Source organism: Ammospiza nelsoni, chromosome 15 (assembly GCF_027579445.1).
Source record: "Ammospiza nelsoni isolate bAmmNel1 chromosome 15, bAmmNel1.pri, whole genome shotgun sequence".
Taxonomy (NCBI): domain Eukaryota; kingdom Metazoa; phylum Chordata; class Aves; order Passeriformes; family Passerellidae; genus Ammospiza; species Ammospiza nelsoni.
In genome coordinates this window covers 9,935,826-9,955,968 of record NC_080647.1, presented here as the reverse complement: position 1 = coordinate 9,955,968, position 20,143 = coordinate 9,935,826, and the positions used below count along the sequence as shown (strand labels likewise).

Here is a 20,143-nt window from a genome sequence, read left to right as displayed (position 1 = left end):
GCATGTAAATCCACTGGAGATAGATCTTCATAAAAACTACTGTTTCACATTCAGGTACAAAAGTCCTATGTAGGACATTCCCAGGACTAAAATATGACCAAACCAGTCCTGCAGAGCGAGCGTGTCACTCAGCAAGACTGATACTCAGCTTTGAGTCAAACAATGAGACTAAATCCTGGCACAGATTTATTTTGTCCTTACCCAGCCATCAGCTTTTAACGAGCAATCTGTATGTAAGCAGGGTAAGTCTGTCATATGTGCAGTAGGTCATAGGTCCCTTTAGTGCCCAAAGACATCATTATTTCGGCATAGAATTTAGTGTTACAGTTCCTTAAAAAAAGAAAAAAAGAATCAGACACAGAGTGTGATAAAAAGTACATCTCCTTCTCTGGAAAAAAAAAATTACCTTTCTTACTCACTCAAGGGTTGAGCAGTGCTCCCACTTGCACTCAAGTGCAATTCATTACCCTCAGCATGTGCATGTTTCCTCCCCCAGTTCCTTGGTGATTAAAGCACAATTGCTGTGCTGTGTGATTTGATTCTGCATTGCACTGTACGTCAGAAAAGGATTAAAATAAGCTCTTGGAGTACAGATTATATGTAGCATCATGTAAAATGTGACAGGAGCATTAATGAATCTAACTCTAATGAATAAATTGGGACAGTTTAGCCACCAATCTGTATTGTTTTCCAGTGGATGCTTTATGTAGGGTATTTGTCAACAAGACTTAAATGCATAAGTAATTTTTTCAAGTTGGTGAAGTTGTGTTGTTTTACTGGAGAGTCATAAGCTCTGGAAGCAGTAGGTTGTTGCTAAACGTCTATACAGTGAGTGGTACTTGAAGAAACTGGCTTATTAGGAAGTACCAGGAATTTAGTGCAAATACTGAAGAGATGGTTTTATTTATGCTATTGCACTGGCATATGTTCTTCCCTTGCAGGCAAGTTGCTTTTCTGCAGTGGCTGGAGGGCTAGAAACACTAGAAACATTAAAAGATCCTTGATTTTCTTATATAGTCAGTGTTTGAAATCCATTCAACAACACAGCTGAGTAGCTTTATTTCATTGCAGCATAATTTTTGATTTTTATATAATGGATGGTTTGCAGCCAACACAGCCATCTGTTCTCAGGCAAATTGCGCAAAACAGAAGATGCACTTGCCCTGGTGACAGATCCTGGCCTTGTGCTGTCTGTGCTGTGGATCTGATCCAGCTGAGAAGCAAAGCTCACCGTGCAGCACCTCCCCTCTGCAGGCAGGCTCAGACACAGCCCACTGCTGCCCTTCCCACCCACAGCAGGTTTCTCATTTCAGCTTGTGAAGCACACTGGAAAGCAAATCAGATCCCATCTAATGTTGTTACATGATGCAGGATCAGTGATGGAGCTACCAGGGCCCATCCCTTCCCAAAGCTGGAGCACATGTCACCCCAACACCAAAACAAACCTCTTCGCTTCTCAGACTCACTCTTTACCTCAGCTCACCTTCAGCCTTTTGGGTTTGGACTTCTCAGGAGCAGATGACAGCCAGGAGCTTGCCACTCATTCTGGAGTTTCCAAAGGTACAGTTACTTTCTAATTAAAGAGTGAAGATCCTCTAAGGGAGCCAGTACCAAGGAGTCACGATTTATGAGCTCACAGGCTGGCAGGGAGTCAGGCTCTGAGACTGTCCCTCTTTCAGCCTTTTTATAACCTTCCAGTTTTACCCAGCTGACCCATCCAGCCCCCACCAGATGATTTCAGTTCCCCAGGTGACATCTGTCCTGCAGAACCTTCAGCCATCTCACATAATGAGGAGATACAGCCTAGCCCTGTACCTTGGGCGCTTAGCAGTCCATGGGCACTTTTTGTCCTGGATGGAGGAGGTGACAGGATGGTGGATAGCCTCCTCTAAGGGCATTTCACAGCCAGATGGATACATTGCATTTAAAGAAATAATTTCAATTCTCAACACTATGCTGATAACCCAAGACCTGGATGCAGTAGGGAGTGTTGCACACTAAAGTTAACTGCTGTGGCTTTTGGATTTTTTATGTAATGGTACCCTCAGAACATTGTGATCATTCCCTCAGACCTTTGCAAGGTGCCTGAACATCACCTGTGGTGAAGAGGCACCTCAGAACCAGTCATGGGCAATTTGTCTTGGGAGCCTGCCTCCAGGTATCAACACTGCAAGAGAAAGCATATTACACTCAGTTATGTGTGCAACTCAAACTCAGCCCCCAGGCATTTCCAGCTGCCAGGTAAAGATATGTTATGGGGCTTGGAGACACCATCACCCCGTTTTCCCAGCCCTGAGATGCATGTTCTGCATCAGGGTTTCCTGGTCTTGCCTTTTCCCCCCAGACTACTTAATCTGCCTTTCTTCCTGCTTGTAACTGCTCCTATATATCAAACAAAAAAAACCTTAAGTACAAGGAGTTGAGGTTGGAAGCTGAAGAAATTCAGTTTGAGGCTATTTTTCTTTTTTAATGGCATGTGGAATTGCTGTATGGGATCCTAAACTGGCCTGCAGACAAGTATTTTGTAAACTCAGAGTACATACAGCCTTCAGTTGTGCTAAATGCAGGGGACAAAAATCAAGAACCATATAAGCCACTGTCCAGACCATCTGTTCAAGTCCTCTGCCTTTCATTTCTGTGTAGCAGAACATAAATTCATTATTAAAATAGCTTGGCTGTGCACAGCAGCTGCTGTAATTGCAAAGTTATGCAACTTTAAATGGGAAATTAGCAAGTAGTTTAAAGCAAGAAATTGAGCGGTTTTGGTAGAAAGGATTTCACAAGTCTAACATGAATAGAAGTGCTCTTCTAGTTATATTTTCACTATTTGAGAGAAATAAGATCTTACAGTTCCAATTGAATGCAGGAAGAGTGCAGGGGAGCTGTTAGACTGGGGCAGAACGGGGCCGGGCATGAGTTGTGGCATGAGGTGCTGGTGGGAGACAGCAAACCTTCCCTTCCTCAGTTTCCCCATGAAATGCAGAGGACCGTGACCTTTCCCATGCAGAGCCCGGGCATTGGAGTTCCATCCCTGGCATTTGAGTTCCATCCCTCCTGTGCAGTGCAGTGCTGCAGCAGCTGCTGCAGATCCAGGAGTGGGAGAACTGCCCCAGGTGGTGACACAGCTATCATGAGCCTGGTTCCAGTGCAGTGCCATCATTTAGGGCAGCACTGCACTGTGATCCATCCTGCAGCACAGCTGCTCCTTCTGCCTGCTGAGCAGAGCCTGGTCTGCCCCACTTGTATGTACAGCCCCTATCAGAACTGGCCTCTTTGGCCTTCTGTGGGTTCTTTGTCCTTGCTCAGCCACTTTCATCATTTAAAAATTGTCTGTGCATAAGAATGAAGAAAGTGAAATGGAAATGTAGACAAATCAACTATAAGATAAGTTTTGAGAAAAGCTAATATTGCCTACTTGGTGGTAGACATTAAGTTGTTGAAGAGCCTTGATCTGTGTATGTAAAATTACATTAAAAGCAGAGCTTCTGCTGTTTTGTTTTGTTTCATACTCACATGTTCCCTCTTTAAGTCAAATCTAATCTGATAGATGGGTATGAACTTTCCACATACAATTTGTATAAGCCTCAAATAGTAATGGGTGGGGAAAAAAATCATATTTTTTTTAAATCAGCAGGTTTTTGTAGTCTAAGAAGAGAAGAAACATTTTAAGCTGATACTTTTTAATCAAGATAATGCCAGCACTAACATTCTTTTTACCCTTCCTCTTCATCCAGGTATCACTGTAGATAAGCACGGATTTATTTACTTCGTTGATGGTACAATGATACGGAAAATTGATGAGAATGGTGTGATCACAACAATAATAGGTTCAAATGGCCTCACATCAACCCAGCCATTGAGCTGTGACTCTGGGATGGACATCACTCAGGTAGACACCTCTTTTTTATGTGTTGTCACTTTGATACACATCGTAGAGACAGATCACTTACTGTCCTGTACCAGGATTGTATATCGAATATGCTGGATAAGTCAGATAATTCTGAATGGCACAGTATGAAGTAGTTCTTCCACTCACATGATTGTTTTAAGGTGTATAAATGGAAAAACACACTTGATTTTTTTCCCAGGAGATGACTTGTGAATATATAGAGAATATATATACATTCTTATGTAAAGAATACAAACTGTTTTAAAAAGTTGCTTGCTACTCTGAGATAGATCTTCTAAGAAGGTAATCAGAAGTTTAAAGTGCTTTCCTTTAGTCCAGCATTCAGACTGATTTGCTTGAACTAGTAAATGGAAAAAAATAGATATTCTGTTTACATCTAAATCTGTTCTAAGTCATGGAGGAGCATTAGAATAAGTAATTACACAACAGCATTATTGTGGTCAAACTACTGGATTTCAGTTTCTCAAAATGCTTTTCACTTCTTATGTCAAGAGCAAAAAAATAGGAACAATAAAAGAAATAAGAATCAAAGAACTTATCACATCTCCAATTTATGCTTATAAAGAAATATGGATAATCATGGAGAAGCATAAATGGTACTCTTGGCTCGTCAGTGAGCCATACCTACAGACAGCACAAGGAAGGACTTGGCCTTTGCCAAAAAATAATTGAATTAATCGGCTTCAAAACAGGGGAGAAGCTGTACTTGAAAAAATCTTGAGGCATTCAAGTGACATACTAAGCTATTATGGACTGTGTCAGCTAATAACCGGGATCAAGTTAATTTTTCATTTCATTTTCTCCCTGCCCTTTCCTCTGTCCTTCACAACCGGACAATCACAGTTAAAATTCAATGCATAACAATGGTAAGAGCTTGTTGCTTGTTTCTGGGTAGATTTTGAGTGCAAATGACTGTGGTCTTGCATTCACATACCTGAAGAATGTGGGGTCAGTGTTTTGGTTGGTTCTTATGAAAGGATGAAATGAAGGGATCTAATGCTGCTATTGCAGAAGCACTGAGGCATTTTCTTTCTAGAATCAGAACAGGAAGAAGTATCCGTGTTCCATTTCACATGTCACCAAATCACAGAATTCTTATGGTTGGAAGGGACCTCTGGAGATCACCCAATCCAACCCCCTGCCAAGGCAGGGTCACCTGGGGCAGGTGACACAGGAATGCATCCAGGGGGTTTGGATGTCTCCAGAGAGGGAGAGGTGTTCCAGTGTTCCTGGTGTTCCAGTGCTCTGCCACACTCAACAGAAAGAACTTCTTCCTCATGTTGAACTGAAACTTCTTTCTCTTTTGTGTGTAGTGTTTCAGTGGACCCTATGTGTTTGCAAACGTGGGGAGGGGAACCTCAGCCTCCCTGTTCTAAAACAGACAGGCCCTTTGTATTCTCTCAGGTCCAGTTAATGTGTAATTATTCCATATAAAGCAGAACAAGGTAAACTGGCTTAGTTGTGCTAAACCCAAACTTAAATTGGCCTGGTAATAGTTTTAAGTTTCAACAGCTTCTGGGCACCTTGGCTCTTGCTGTGGCCCTGGCCTTGAGGCCAGCCTGTCGTGCAGGTGCTGAGCAGCAGCTGGCAGGCAGCAGCATTCCCACTGCACTGCTGCCCACCAGCTGGCAGAGCTGTGCTTCATGGAGCCCACAGCTGCCTGCAGCACATGCACTCACTCCTTGGATACATCAACAACTGCCTGGGGCACCCCTGACCAGATCAGGTATCTCTGAGCTCAGGGAAGGGTGCCAGGTGCGGCGTCTGCTCCCTGCCTTCTCCTTCTGCATCTGCATTCTCAGGCTCTACAAATAATTGCTTTATTTGCCTAATGTAATGTGTGCTGTGTATTTGTGTTCAAATTTTTGCTGATTTTGCTCAGTAAGAAAGTGTCTCTCTACATCTCAAATAGGGAGTTTGAATTGTTTTCATTTCCTTTTGAAAAATGGAACTCCCCCTTAGCAAATAAGTCTCAGCAGGGGGTCTGGCAAATTTAGAAATAAAATTATTTCTTTTTTAAATTTGACCTGAATTTTAAAAGTAAACGTTTGGGGCTGAAATCAAATGTGCTAAATTTGTAAAGTAGATTTAAATAGCCCTAAAATCCTAGTTTTTCATAGGTTGGCTACAGAAACAAGTTTCTTTTAGCTCACCCTACAACATAGTTTCAATGCCATGGAGGATGGGCTTCTGCAAAGTCATACGTAAGAAAAAAAATGTCATAGAGCAAATCATTCTTCATTCATCTGGGGTACAGTCTCCTTTTCATAGAAGCAGGAATAAACCCTTTCAGGTGTTTCCATGCTACAAGAAAATATGGCTGCATATTTTGCAAAAATTTTTAATTTTGTCAGTATTCTGGGAAACTAAGACATGACCTTACCCCTAAATTGAGATCGTCCTCAATTAAATTGTGAATGCATGTCAGTAAATATTCTAAGAAGCATAATAAATTATGGCTTATAAACATATCCCTAAAAAATGGCCAGTCTCATTTTCTGAGGGTAGCAATACTATATAATTCTCTATATATTTTTCACTGGTAAGTGAAGTCACAATGTGGACATTGCAACATGAAACCTTTTGGAAGTATTTCTTGTTTGGAGGATTTGTTTTGAGGGGGTTTAAGTAAACCTCTTTATTGAAATGTTTCACAAAATCCACAAATTTGAGATATTTCACATACACAGTAAATCATAGATATAAAATAAATACCAAGAATGCATGCTCTGGAAAGTAACTGTATCAAATTTGCTCAATCATCTTCTTCTAAAACTGTTGCTGATAACCAGAAAAGCCTATGAAATAATCACACCCCCTTGAAGTCAAGCATCTTAATCTAGAATTACATCAATGAAAATAACAGAATGATATTGTCACTTAGAAACAAGTGTATATCCTTGCAAGACTGCTGAGTTTATTCCAGAATGGCATAAACATAAATGAAAAATGCATTTGGCCCATCTCCACTTAAATTAGTTTTTGGCTAAGTTACAAATGGCGTTTAAATCAAGAGAATGTGGGTTGCTCACAAATTGTGTATTTAGAGAGACTTACGAAATAGGTTAATAAAATCATTTCTCAAAGCTAAATTTGTTCTGACAGTAAAATCAACAACTTGCCCAAAATCAGTATTTCTTAATTTACTGAAGTACAAAAATGTACTCTTGGAGTAAATATGCAGAGTAACTGTCTATTGCAAACACCACCATAAATAACAAGCTTTAACTTTGAGGCATTCAGTTTAATAAATGAGTTTATTAGGAAAAGATTTAATCATTTGTTCCAATATCAGTTTTCATGGTATTATTCTTGGTAATCGTTAGGTGTTTGTTATTTACCACCTTCTCCTTCTTAAGCATAATATTCTGCATTCATAAACAGGGGAAGAAAGGACAGATGGGGCTGAAAAGATTATAGGTTGTGGCAAATAAATGACTTAACTCTAATTACTTTGATCTCATACTTCACTGGGGGGATTTTAATCTGAATTTAAAAGGAAAGGGACACTCAGTTGAGCTGTTTGTGTGGTACACCAGCATTCTCAGTAGTGTTTCAGCCTGTTCAGAACTTGGATGACTTTTCTTCTCTGCACAGATCATTTCAGTGTTCTTCAATTAGTCAATAGAGCAAACCTAAAGAAAATGGCTCTTCAGAGCTATGCATGTGAATATCTGTGTGTATGTGCTCAACACTCACTATTGATGTCAGGAGCTCAGCAGGCACCTACATGGTCATGATCCACAACAGGAGTGCCAAGGGAAGGGACTTGGATGGAGAGAAAAGGAAAAGAGATAGGATCACCACTCACTTTCACTGCCTGATGGCTTTGGGCTGGATCCTTGTCTAGACCAGAGGCCTCTCTAGATTGTTTTTATCTCACATGTACACGCTCTCTTCGTGTTTGCACATCCTAGGGTACTCTGATATTTTTTAGCTAGTTTATTGGTAGAAGCTGAGAGTATGTGTGTGGGTATGTGACTGACTGTGTCTGTCTGTCTATCAGTATTCTCCTGCTCACAGTAAATTAAAAGCTTGGGCCAATTTCAAACAAATTTGTAGAGAAACACCCACCTTCACAGCAATTAAATTCATACATGTTCCATAAAAAATATTAATCCAGCTGGAGGACAGAAACCTAAAGTGCCCTTTCAAAAGGAAATATTGCAGCATAAGCTTTCTTTTATTAAACTCCAGAGATTCTACTCAGGATGTAATAAATGCCCCATTCACAGGAAAACTTCATTTCGCGCCTGGATCTTATTAAACTCCCAAGCCAGTCAGCCATGAGACAGAAGTCCTTAGGAAACCAGACTTCATCAGATCCAGTGTTCTTGGAAGTTATATTGACGTTGTGGGAGTTTTTGTGTGAAAGTAAAAACACTACAGCTCATCTTGAGTGATAAGCTTTGCTGTTCTTGCCTCCAATGCTACAGTGAAAGCTGAGGAGAAAATTAGCAGATATTTCTACCATCTTGCAATTTCATCCTGTATCTTTCCTCCCATGAGAAATATGTGGGCTGAATTTCCACTGCTCCAAACCACAAGTCATTTATATCTGTGTGAGTGGCTACAGGTATTATTTGAGAGCTGTTTAAACCAATCTCGAGCACAGTCACTGCAAATACAGAGACCAAACATTTGCAAGTCAACAGAAAATGAATCCCAAGAGCTTTTTCTTTGCCTGTAACCATGGTCTTGTTCTTGTGCTTATGTCAGTCCCACTAGGCACGAGTCTGTGCCAAAGCAATAGCTCCGACCTGATTGATGGTGTTAATAACTGTCACCGCTGTGTTCCAAAATGAAAGGTCTGTTTTGAAGACTTTTTCTTGACATTTGCACTTCATCAGCCTTTGTTCAGCAGTTCTCCACGTGAGGGAACCATCTATATTGTGTTGCCTCACATAAACTTCAGTGACACTGCAAAATGTTTTGCTCCCTTATAAAAATGTGACAGTGTTACTTACGTAAGCAATTTGCTTGCACAGGTCAAATTAAAAGGCAGAATTCTAGAGCAGGGTTTAAAGGGGACCCATGCGTGGCAGGAATGTTGTGTCCTGGGCAGGCTGCTTTGAATGATGGAGAAGAGGGGAGAGGGTAATAAGTGATGCTGTTGATGACCTACTTGAAATAGTGAAGCGAGAGACAGACTGCTGGGAAGCAGGAGTGAGATGAGCAGAATTGCTTGAAAATGTATTCTATATCTCAAAAATGCAAACGCTGACATTGCTCCCGCAGTCACAAGTGCTGCAGGCGCTCCCCAGCAGCATCTGCACAGGCACAATATGCTTCAGTGGCATTGTGGAAGCCTTTTGAGCAGAACAAAAAGCTCCCAGGACATGGTGACCTCGCTTGAAAGCAGCAATGAGGGTCTGCTCATCGGAGCAAGCACAGCCTGAACAGAACTTTCACTGGGTACGTTTGGAGGAAGGAAAGAAAAATGTGAAAGACAAAAATATGATCTGATGACCAGGTGAGACCAGGGGAAGCGAGCTGCCAGCATAAAACCAAATTGATTCTAGGCTGAAGTACTTCTAAGCCAGGTTGAGAATAGAATATTGCAGGGCAACTGCAATATTACATGAGGCTGATTGATTAATTAATTAATATTGTAGGTCAGAACACACACTATTCCTCCACTATTCTCTACGTACCTGAAATTATAAACTGCATTCTTGTAAAATCAGAAAGAAGAAAAGGCATCTTTTAACATTAGATGCACAATATTCTAATTGTGCCATCAGAAAGCGACAACTGTGTTTTCACTGTAGCAAAGTACTGCAGAACTACTCCTGTCCTTCCTTTCCTTTTAGTCCTCTACCCATGTCTTTTGATACATTATTCTAGCTGTGAGTAATTAATGCAGCATAAATATTCCAAACTGCTGAACAAAAGCACACAAAACAGAAATAACAATTTATAGATAGTTTTATTTTATTTGTGGTCTTCCCTTACAGAAGACTTTCAGAGCTTTTTTCTTTTTAGAAAAGAACTCTATTATTTTTTCTGGGTCTTGCTGGATGAAGGAGTCCACAAAGCTGTTATTTTTTTTCCAAAATGAAGTCATCTGGTTCTTTTTACTCTACTGCTTAATTTCATGTTCTTTCTTCTCTGGCTTTGCTGGAGTGGAAGTCGTGGCCCCAGCAAAGTCAGCAACTGTTTTGCCACTGACTTCAGTGGAACCAGGACTTTCCAAGCTTAATTGAAAGGGTAGTGAGAGGTGAGTGTGCAGTAAGGAGCAGCTGTATCTCACAAGAAAGTGTGTTCTTCTGAGAAATAGACCAGAACAGGTCTTCACTGAGGCATTTTCAAACCTTTTAAAAAATGAGGTGGCCCTCCAATTAATTAATTGTTACTCTTCAGAAACTATAAGTCTATACAAAACTGTTCCAGCCATAATAGCATATGCAGGAACAATCAGTCACTAGCATCCATACTTCAAAGCAAAACAAAGCTGAAAGCCTTTTTAAAAAGGAATCTTCAGGTATAAGGGCAAATATCTTTTCCCAGGGGTACAGGATCAGCTAAGTAGCCTCTCTTCAACAGAAGCTGAGAGAAAAGAGGCTCAGGTGAAAAAAAGTCTTGAGAGCTCATAAATCAAACTTGGAGGTATACAATGTCATTTTTTGAATATCAGACAGAAAGCAGGCTGGTTTTGTCAGAACTAATTTATATTCAAATCAAATTATTCTATCACTGAATTTGAAATTAGTCATAGACACAGGATAGCATTCGAAGAAGTAATACCACAATTTCTCCTAAAGCCTAAATATTATGTTTGTATTGAACACATGCAAAACAGCAATTTATTTCAATTATCTGCCATAAATAATCCATTATGACTGAGTAAAAGACTATGTACATTTTAATGAACTCTTCCAGCAATTGCATCCTTTCCTTTGATTGTTGAGGCAGTATTAGACACCTGATGGTGAAGTGAAGGAGACTCTGCTCATTACTTCTCATTTATTTCCTGCTACACAGATGCAGGTTCTAAGTTTTTTTTCAAAAAAATTGTTTCTAATAAGCAACTGCAAGAAGGAAAAAATCTTCTGTAAGAGTTGGATGGTTGGTGAGAAGGAAGGAGCTCAACCCTGAGTCCAAGTGCTCTCAGATGCATCCTTCCCAGTAGAAGAAACCTCCATGCTCACCAAACGCTGCCTGCACATGCACAAAGCCCTTGCCCATAACCATCCACCAGCTCATCCAAGCTGCCTTACTTCCTCCAGGCTTTGAGCTTCTCTCAAAGCTCCACCTTTTATTCCATATGTGCAAGTAGCCTTTGGTTATCTCTCTGTCTAAATATGGTTTCATTACGATGGAGTAAAGTGGATCGATTATTTTTGGCAGAAAATTATTATCTCTACTGTGTTGAATTGCACTGCAGAAAATGTTCAGTACAACTTTGTCAGACTGGTGGGAGTCTGCAATGTCTTGAGATACATTGGTTACTACATCTGTCTTTTTTCATCTGTTGCAGAGACATAATGGACAAAATGTAAGCATGATGGAGATACTGATACCTAATCTATTATCTATATATGCATATTTAACTGTATCTGTATACATGCAGGTGTATGTGGTTTCTCCCTACACTGCAGAGCTACCATAACTAATCAAATAGTGAAAGCTGGTCCCTGCCCTCCTGGGCTCCAAGCCCCAAGTCAGTCTGCTGAGAAGAGAATGTGGATGTTGAAGGGAAGATGCAGAGTCAAGCCAAGCAGGCAATGTCCCTCCTTTTGTTTTAACCCAGTGGTTCATCCCCATCCACTAGCAAGGTTTGCCTGTGATTTAAGAACAGCTGTTTTGATGGAGGCAGTTCCTACTTTAGCCATATTTTTTAAAATTGTCAGGACTAGAACTGTGTGCATGTTGCTTTCCTCCTCTCACCAAGCAGCCCTTCACATATTTATGGGCCAAAGGACCTCCCACAGATGTAACAGGTTTTTTGTGTTATGAAGTGAATAACGAGTGAGCTCTATGTGGAGCTGTCTTTACTGCCTCTGTTACAAACCTTTCAGATTGCACACTGTATTCTGGTTTGGCCATTTGGAAATGTTGCCCAGTTATTTTTTAAGGAGGGGGCCAGGGGAGTGACAAGCAAATGGCTTGTCACAAGTCTGGAGTTTGAGGGGAGGTTTGAGGGCACCAGAGGTGATCTGTCCTGCAGAGATGTCACACACTGCAGGGATAGGGATTCTAGCATTGGCTTGGTCAGAGTAAGTACCATGGCAGGAGCTGCAGCCTGAGCAGTGACAGCTAAGAATGCCTGATTTCACCTTTCCATGATACCATGTTTGCTGCAGCATCTTTGCTACCGTTGGCTGTGCCAAGGAAAAAATAATGAAAAGACACTGTGTCAGTGGAGGAAAAAAATGGCAAATGTCAGGACAGAAATGGGTTCTACCTATTTGTAGTGTGCCTCAGAGAGGGTGTTCTTAAAGCTGTGCATGATGGAGTTCAAGTCACAGAGAGCTGCAAACAGAATGATAGATGTTTTATACAGTATGTTACTCTGACAATAGCACATTTACAAACAAATTAGTTAAAAGTGTCTGAAGGACATTCAGATTTTATAAATTGGGCCTCATCTCCTGCTGATAGCTTCCTTTGGGATGAGTATGGCATGCAAAATGATACACTGCCTTGGAGAATAAATTTACGAAGTTTAGCAATGTAGGTCACATTGCAGGAAATCATAAATGTCTGAACATCACTCAATAGCCATTCAATCGACTGCTCAAAGCAAAATGGGAAACTGAACAGTGTGTAGTTGTCTCCAGTGAGAGCCAGGCAAAGTCATGATATGATATAAAACCCTTTACGTCTTCCATCCATATATACTACATTTTTATTCCTTTTTTCTTGCCACTTCAGAATTAAAATTCTTTGTCATATCAGTAGTGACAATAAAAACAATGTGATTTTTGCTATTGTAACCGTAGAAATGTGTTGGGTGGCTTACAAAAGGTATGCCAAAAATTTAGGGAATCAGAAGAGTTCCAGTGGTTGAAACTTGTATAAGTAGTTTAGTCCTAAGGAATTAATTTCTTTGTGAAATTATTTTTGTATGCTTTCAGTCAGCTAGAAGGATTTATGCTATTTGCTTCATATTTTTTTGTATTTCGTTTGAAGGAATAAGGAAGAGATTTTAAAGGACATTTCTAGACCTAGTACTTGCTAGGGATTCCTTTAGCTTTCTGGGTCTAGAAGCTGCTGGAAGCCTGAGATCCAGATATTTAGGACCTCAGTAGAGATGTTGAGGATCATTCTGAAGGCATTTAGGACTTTTTTAAGATATGCAGACTTTCTAGATCTACAGCTTATGGAGCAGGGGAATCCATGATGGCTTCTGGAGCATGGCCAGAGAGCCACTGGATATGTCTCCTGGAGTAGTTTGGAAGCCTTTTAGAGCTTTTTCTTAGAGCCTGCCTGGCATTTCTGTGGAGCCCTTTCTGCCTTTCTAGATCTAGAACTCAGCTACTGAAAATCAAAAACTATTTATTGATCTGATTAGGAACCTGTTGTGAAACTATTTTCAGGTGCACTTTTAAAATCTCTTTTCTAGAGCCTTTTTGGAAGGCAAGAAAAGATAATGCCTCTCCTTCTATGTCCAAGTTAATCCATCACAGGCTTGAGATACGTTATTCAGTCAAGTGGTAGTTATTGAATTTTGCTTAAAAAACTTTAGACCTAAACGTTATCCTTGTAAGCTGTTCTGGCACAGTCTGACAATGCATATCCAAATATGCATCACAGCAGTAACCAAAGCCCTGAACTGACAGAAATTTAAAGCAGAGTGCCTGCTTACAGTCTCAGACTAGAATCAAACATTCTCCAGTGCATTTCCTTGCATTTAATCAATACAAATGCTCACACTGTAGGGTTGCTGCACAGAATGCTGTTGTCTTCTTTGTTCTGCAAAATGCAAGGTGCCTTTTTTTCTGTTAGCTGTTTGAAGTCTTACAGCAGTATGTGTTTGCTTTCTGTTCAGCACCACAGCTAGTTTGTTTGCATTCATTTTCCTCAGTTGAAAGACCTATTGTGTAAATACTTGTGAAAGATTAGTTGCAGAAAATCATGTGATAACAATTGATCTTGGTGCTAATTTCTGTAAAAGTAAGAACTCAAATTACTTCTGTTGGTTTTTCTGCCTACCATTTTTTATGTCCATGAAGAAAAAAATGTATAATTTAAAGATAATCATGAAACCTCTCTGTAGGTATTTTGCTTTAACTCTCTGCTAAAATTTAGTAAATTATTAGTTCACTCTTACAATGGATTTTAAAAGGCTGTTACTGTTGACTTGCCCAATGTTGTAGGAATTTGCCATAGAAGATGCCCTTCCATAAGCATGAATTTCAGGATTACTATTTTTCCCATCCTATTTTCTTTCCCTTGCAGAAGTTATATTTGTGAGTTTAACTTTTATGGGAAGGTTTAAACCACAGAAGTGGATTTGTATTTTCTTGTGAAAGCTGTGGAGTTGGCATTTGTTCTGATCCTTGTGGGAATCTGTTTTACAGCCCTGAGCTGGCTGAGGAGCAGTTTTGGCTCCCACATCTCAACTGGAAACCTCCTGGCAGCCGCTCCTCATCCTTCTCTTCCCCCAATCCTGCTTTCTGCCCATCCCTGGAGTTAAAGGAGCTCTGCCCTGAGGAGCAGAGCTGTTGTCAGAAGTCAAGATCCTGCAGAGGCAGGCAGTTTCCTGGGCACAAATCTGCAGGAAGTTTTAATTTCAAGAATTTAATTTAAATTTGCATTATGAGTTTCATTCAGAATTCAGGGAAGAGTCTGAGTATTTAGGTGATATATTCACAGTGGCTGGTGTTGCTGAAAGGTAGGGGTTTGTCTTTTTCAGTTTTGGAAATTTCATTTTATGTATCCTTTCATCCTCTCAGTTTTCAGGCCAGGTGCTTTTATGAACCTCAGCGGTTATTGGAAACAAAAGACACAATAATATGCTAGCTCCAGCCCCTCACTGTTCTCAAACAGCTCTTAATTACTGTCTCAATTAAAGCTTTTCCAGATACTCCTTTCCCTTATCTGCATTGGCAGCACACTGGCTTTCTGTATCCAGAACTTCTGAGCCCAAAACAGAGAGATGGAGCCAAAACTCAAGATATATGCAACCCCACTTTTGTGCCATCTTGTCTGACAAGCCCCAGGACCTGGAACTGTGAGTTACAGAGTGAGGCAGAATGGAGCCAGTCCTGTTATTAGCTAGATTTCCACCTGGTCTCATTCCCTCCTTTTGGCTGTGCAAATTACCTGCAGCAGCATGTTTGGAGGACATCTATTCCCACTCCAGCACTGGAGACATGTTTGGGTTAGATTCAAATTCATGGTCTATTTTGAGATATTTTAATTGAAGAGTCTAAAATTCCTCCTCTCAGAGGTACCAGTCTGTTCTAAATACTTCATAAATTCCTTCTGGGCATTTAACAAAGTGTTCCTTTCATAGCCTGTGTAAACCATGGGTACCATGTTTAAGCAGACTTAAATGGCTTAGCAATCTAAGTCCCATTGATTTTTATAGTCAGTGTGCTTATGTGACACTGGATAATATTCCCTCTATTGTTAAATAAGGACAATTTGAAAACCGTCCCCATAGAAATCAACTTTTCATATTGATTTACTAGACCCCAGATACAGTCTTGGAAGTTGTGAAGCAGTAAAAAATAACAAGAAATTATGAAACAAGAAGAGAGCTGGGAAATGAGAGTGCAGCAAGTCTTGTGGCAAGCAAAGACAAGCAGTGAAAACTGTTGAAGTGGTGCTTTTCCTCATACTCCTGCAGCAGCAGGTCCCTCATCAGCTGGAAATAATTGACAGCAAAAGCAGGTTGGCAGGGAGATTCTCTGAGCCAAGATCCTGGAGAACTGGTGGCCTTAGACCTCTGAGCTGCATCTGTAAATGTGCCACAGCTGCTTTCCCAGCCCAGGGTAGAAAACAGCAGCCATTAGGCTGTAAAACTCTTTTATTTGGGTTTTTCACTGGGAACCAGTGAGTGCAGAGAGCAGCATTTATGAAGTTTAGGGCAGGGACTGCTACAGCTGAACTGTAAAATTCTGGATTTTATGCTATGCAGCATCAGAAGCAGGAGACACAAAGGCTCCTCCAGCATGGGATGAGGCTGCAATCCCACCACAGGGAAGGGTTCCCCAGTGTCAAACCACAGGACCAAAATTGTGTAGCTGTGTGCCATTAGGAAAGGAGCAAAGCTGATGAGGGGAGCTGACAGTGTCAGTGTCAACAAAAGGAAGAGCCCAGAGTGAGAGCAAACTGACAGAAAATGATGAAAAAATATCCATGATTGTCTAAGGGGGCAAAAATAGAGAGAAATATATGTAGTGAGACATCCTGTGAAGAGTTCAGGGAAGCAGAACCAATCTCCTTCAGCCTTGTAAACTACCAGCTCACTCCTAATGGCTGGCATGTGTGAGTCCTTCCTTGGAGCCACTTTTCTCCCAGTAGGAAGGAGAAAGAAGGGTTTAGGCAGGAAGAGAGAAAATGCATTTAGAAGGACGTTGTGGTGAGTAAAGGTTTGGAAACAACATCTGGAGTATAAATAGGACCCATGGGAATGGCATGAAGCTGTGTCAGGAGAGATGTAGGTTGGATATTAGGAAAAGTTTCTTCACCCAGAGGGTGGTCAGGCTCCAGAACAGGAAAGGGTTCATAGCACCAAGCCTGACAGAGCTCAAGGAACATTTGGATGATGTCCTCAAGCCCATGGTGTGATTTTTGGGGCTGTGCTGTGCAAGGTCAGGAGTTGGACTCCATACATGCAGGTCCATCCCTCTCAGGATATTCTATGACTCTTAAGATAAATGAAAGGAAAGTTTAAAAGGAAGTTAGCAGCAAAAAAGAAATACAGAAGAGGCCATGAGCAGGTCTGCAAGTGCATATCATAGAGCTGAAGAAAGGCAGAGGTAGCATAAACAGAAGTGCTTGAAGCTGAGTAGCACAGTTAGGAAGTAATCCATCAGTCAGGACTATCAGAAAAATTTTGGCATGAATTTCATGCTGTTACATGAAATTGAATCAAAATAAACAAGCAATGCATGGCAAGAAATCAAAGCAATGGTGAAGCCTTTCTAGGGATTTATGCAGCTTCTTTTAATCCATGATAAATGAAACTTATCCCAGTGAAATTTACCCCCACAACCAAACAGTTAAGCTCTTGAAACTGGCATTTGCAGACAGGGATAAATTTTTCACTCTTTACTTGTCTTGCTTTGATATGAACAGTATAAATTGTTTGATATGATTTGTTTTAAACAGTACCAAAAATGGCTCAGCCATCAAACGTCATGCAAAATGTGCACAAAGTTTTCTCCATATGCTCAAAACCAAAAGTGAAGCAGTGTTCTTCACAAACTAACCCTTGGATGTGTGTACATCTACAGGCACAAATGGCTGAGTATATTTGTGGACTCCTAGCAGTGCCATTGGGCAAAAACTGATGCTGTTTAATTTAGTTGTCAAGCGTTGCTGTGGGAGGATGGAGTGGGCTTGTGGGCAAGGTTTGCTTTAGCAGGGGGGCCTCAGGGATGGCTTCTGTGAGAAGCCCCCATTTCCAGTGGATCCAAGGCTGGCCAAGGCATTAGCAGCAGTGGTAACACCTCTGGGATCATGTGTCTAAGAAGGAGAAAAAAACCTCCTCAAGAGAGAGGAGTGGGGATATGTGAGAGGAACAGCTCTGCAGACACCCAGGTCAATGAGGAAGGAGGAGCAGATGCTCCAGGTGCTGGAGCAGAGATTCCTTTGCAAGCCTGTGGTGCAGCCCATGGTGAGATCTCCCAGTGAAAATTCATTTAAACTAAAGCCCGCTTAGTGCACTTGGTGTTTTCCAGAACACTTGACATGAAAAAATGCATTAGAAAGCCGGACTGGTGGGTGTTAATTTTGCACTTCTCAAACCAGAGATGGATTATTAGATATAGTTGGAGTCTTTATGTTAACACTTAAATGCTGAATTCCCAGAAAAGCTGACATGTTAATACTTACATGCAAAAAGTCTCATTGCTCAAGGGTTCACTTGTTTTGTCAGTGATTTCTATTGCAAATACTCAGTCTCCCGTGAACCAAACCAGAATTGTCACCTGAAAATTTCAGTCTGTGATGAATAAACAAACCCTGACTGGTTGTTTATAATGGGATAATCAGCAATGCCATTTCTGGTCAGTGCTCTAAAAAAAAAGTCCAACTGAATATAAGAAAAAATGCTTGGAATTGGCCCAATTTTGAGTTACAAAAAATATATACATATATGGAAAAGGACTTTTATACACAGACTTTTGAAGTGCTGCTTCAAATTTAAAGGTATATTAACTGATTTAATGTTCTAACTCTAACTGAGGTTTTGTCTGGAAGAACTTTGTAGCAGGCACAGTGGTATCAGATGAAAATCGAGGTGCTTCTCTGTAATATGTTTATTACCTTTGAATGAAGCACAACTGATGGTTTGGTCACAGAAGCTGCCAGAAGGCAGCTTGCTTTAACGAGGAGTAAACAACCAGTGACTTTTCAAGGCAACAGTGAACCTCAGGGTGCAGTTACACTTCAGCTTAAGCTGATTTAGGTGATTAGTTTTTTACCAGCAAACTGTCCTGAACCTGCTCTCTGTAGGAAGCCATAAACTGGCCTTGCTGCTGGGGACTGCACTGGGAGAAGGGATGGAGTGGGACAGCAGCAGTCCCATCTTACACCACTTTAAGATGTCATGAAGGCTAATCCTGACAAGAACAGTGCAGATTTCTTCTAAATCTCTGAAATTCTTGTTCAGATTAGGAATGCTCAGTGATTTGTGTTATTGTGTATGTTTGATTTTAATTGGGCCATTTCACCTCTTTTCCCCCTCCAATTTCACCAGCATAAGCTTGCAGTGTGCAGCAGCTGGTTTTTATGCTGCAGTCCCCAGACACAGGTGTATGCTACCTTCAATATTTCAGATGAAATTTAACCATGGATACATCCATGACTGCTTTAAACTGCAGAAGGGAAGCTGAAGGAATAACCTTCAGTTAGCTTTGCAGAGCAGAGAGCTGGGCAGCAGTTCTGGTGTAGTAACAAAAATTGTTTGGATGTTTCCAACTAAAATTTTATTTATTTTTACCCCACTGCAGCTAGTTTTACAGATGTGAGCAGTATGAAAGCAAATATGCTTGCAGTTAACAGCTGTTAAGCTTTAGGCACATTGCTTTAAGTGAAATGTGCATCTGCATAAGAGTTCCTTCTATTTCAGTAAACTAAATCCACCTCAAATAAACCAGAGAAAAAGTTTTCTAGGCCCAAACCAGTCCCTGTTTATCTGCAGGACACCAGACATACCTTCACAGAGGGAGGAATTCACATTATTTGCTGGGCAAAGGCAGTGTAGCTGGTCCAAAAAAGAAAACCAGTGATCAAAACATGGCAGGTGCTAGGCAAGGTCATTATGGTAAAATAGATGGTTTTGTCCCAGATTTTTAATTGTGAATAATCTAGTTGCAGATAATCAAAGATTATTTTTACAGCAATGCCATCTGTGGAGGCCCTAAAGTTGAAGGTGTCTATTTGCCATTAAAACTAATCCATCTACTTTGGTTGAAAAAGAAATTATTCTGCATTAAAAGGTGCATTGCAAATATGGTTTTTTCCAAGCTTTTTGGAGAAAGACATGTAGAGATTTTTCTGTTAAGTGAGGAGTTTTATTTGGTGTCCCAGTGAGCTCTCAGCTGAAGGAAGAGCTAACAGTGGTGTGCAAACCAGCCTCAGAGCAGTGGGTGGAACCCAGGCAGTCACACGTGCACAGAAATTAGCACTGCTATGGGAGGAATCTGTTTCCAACTGCTTCACCACATTTAGCATCATTTGGAGGGGCTCCACCACCGGGTTCAGCAGAAATCTTGAGCCCAAGAGCATTACTCTTAATGCCAGTTATGATGCTGCCTGGCCAAAAGGCACAAGCAGGAATGGGATTGCTCTGTGAACCTCTGTAATGGTGTGGTACCCACACAGGATGAGACACAGCAGCCACAGTGCCCTCCTCACATTATTAAAACATCACTTACCAAACCAGCAATGCACCTCTGGAAATGAGATTATTCAGGAAATACTGCTGCTTGAGAAAGGAGAGACTTGGCCTCCAGCCTGGTGCTGAGCTGACCCCAGGCAGGCAGGTGGCTGCTGATGGCCACACACTCCAGCATATGGCATTGAGCTTTGTGGGAGCATCAGCAGTCTCTG

General features: G+C 41.0%; 1 protein-coding gene across 1 annotated transcript in view; it reads left to right on the top strand.

The window, feature by feature from the left end:
- Nucleotides 1–20,143, top strand: part of TENM1 (teneurin transmembrane protein 1) — a 306,681-nt gene that overhangs the window by 254,896 nt on the left and 31,642 nt on the right. The window contains exon 23 of the mRNA XM_059482796.1: nucleotides 3,735–3,889. Within this exon, the coding sequence (XP_059338779.1) occupies nucleotides 3,735–3,889 (155 nt within the window). The remainder of the gene's footprint in view (nucleotides 1–3,734; nucleotides 3,890–20,143) is intronic.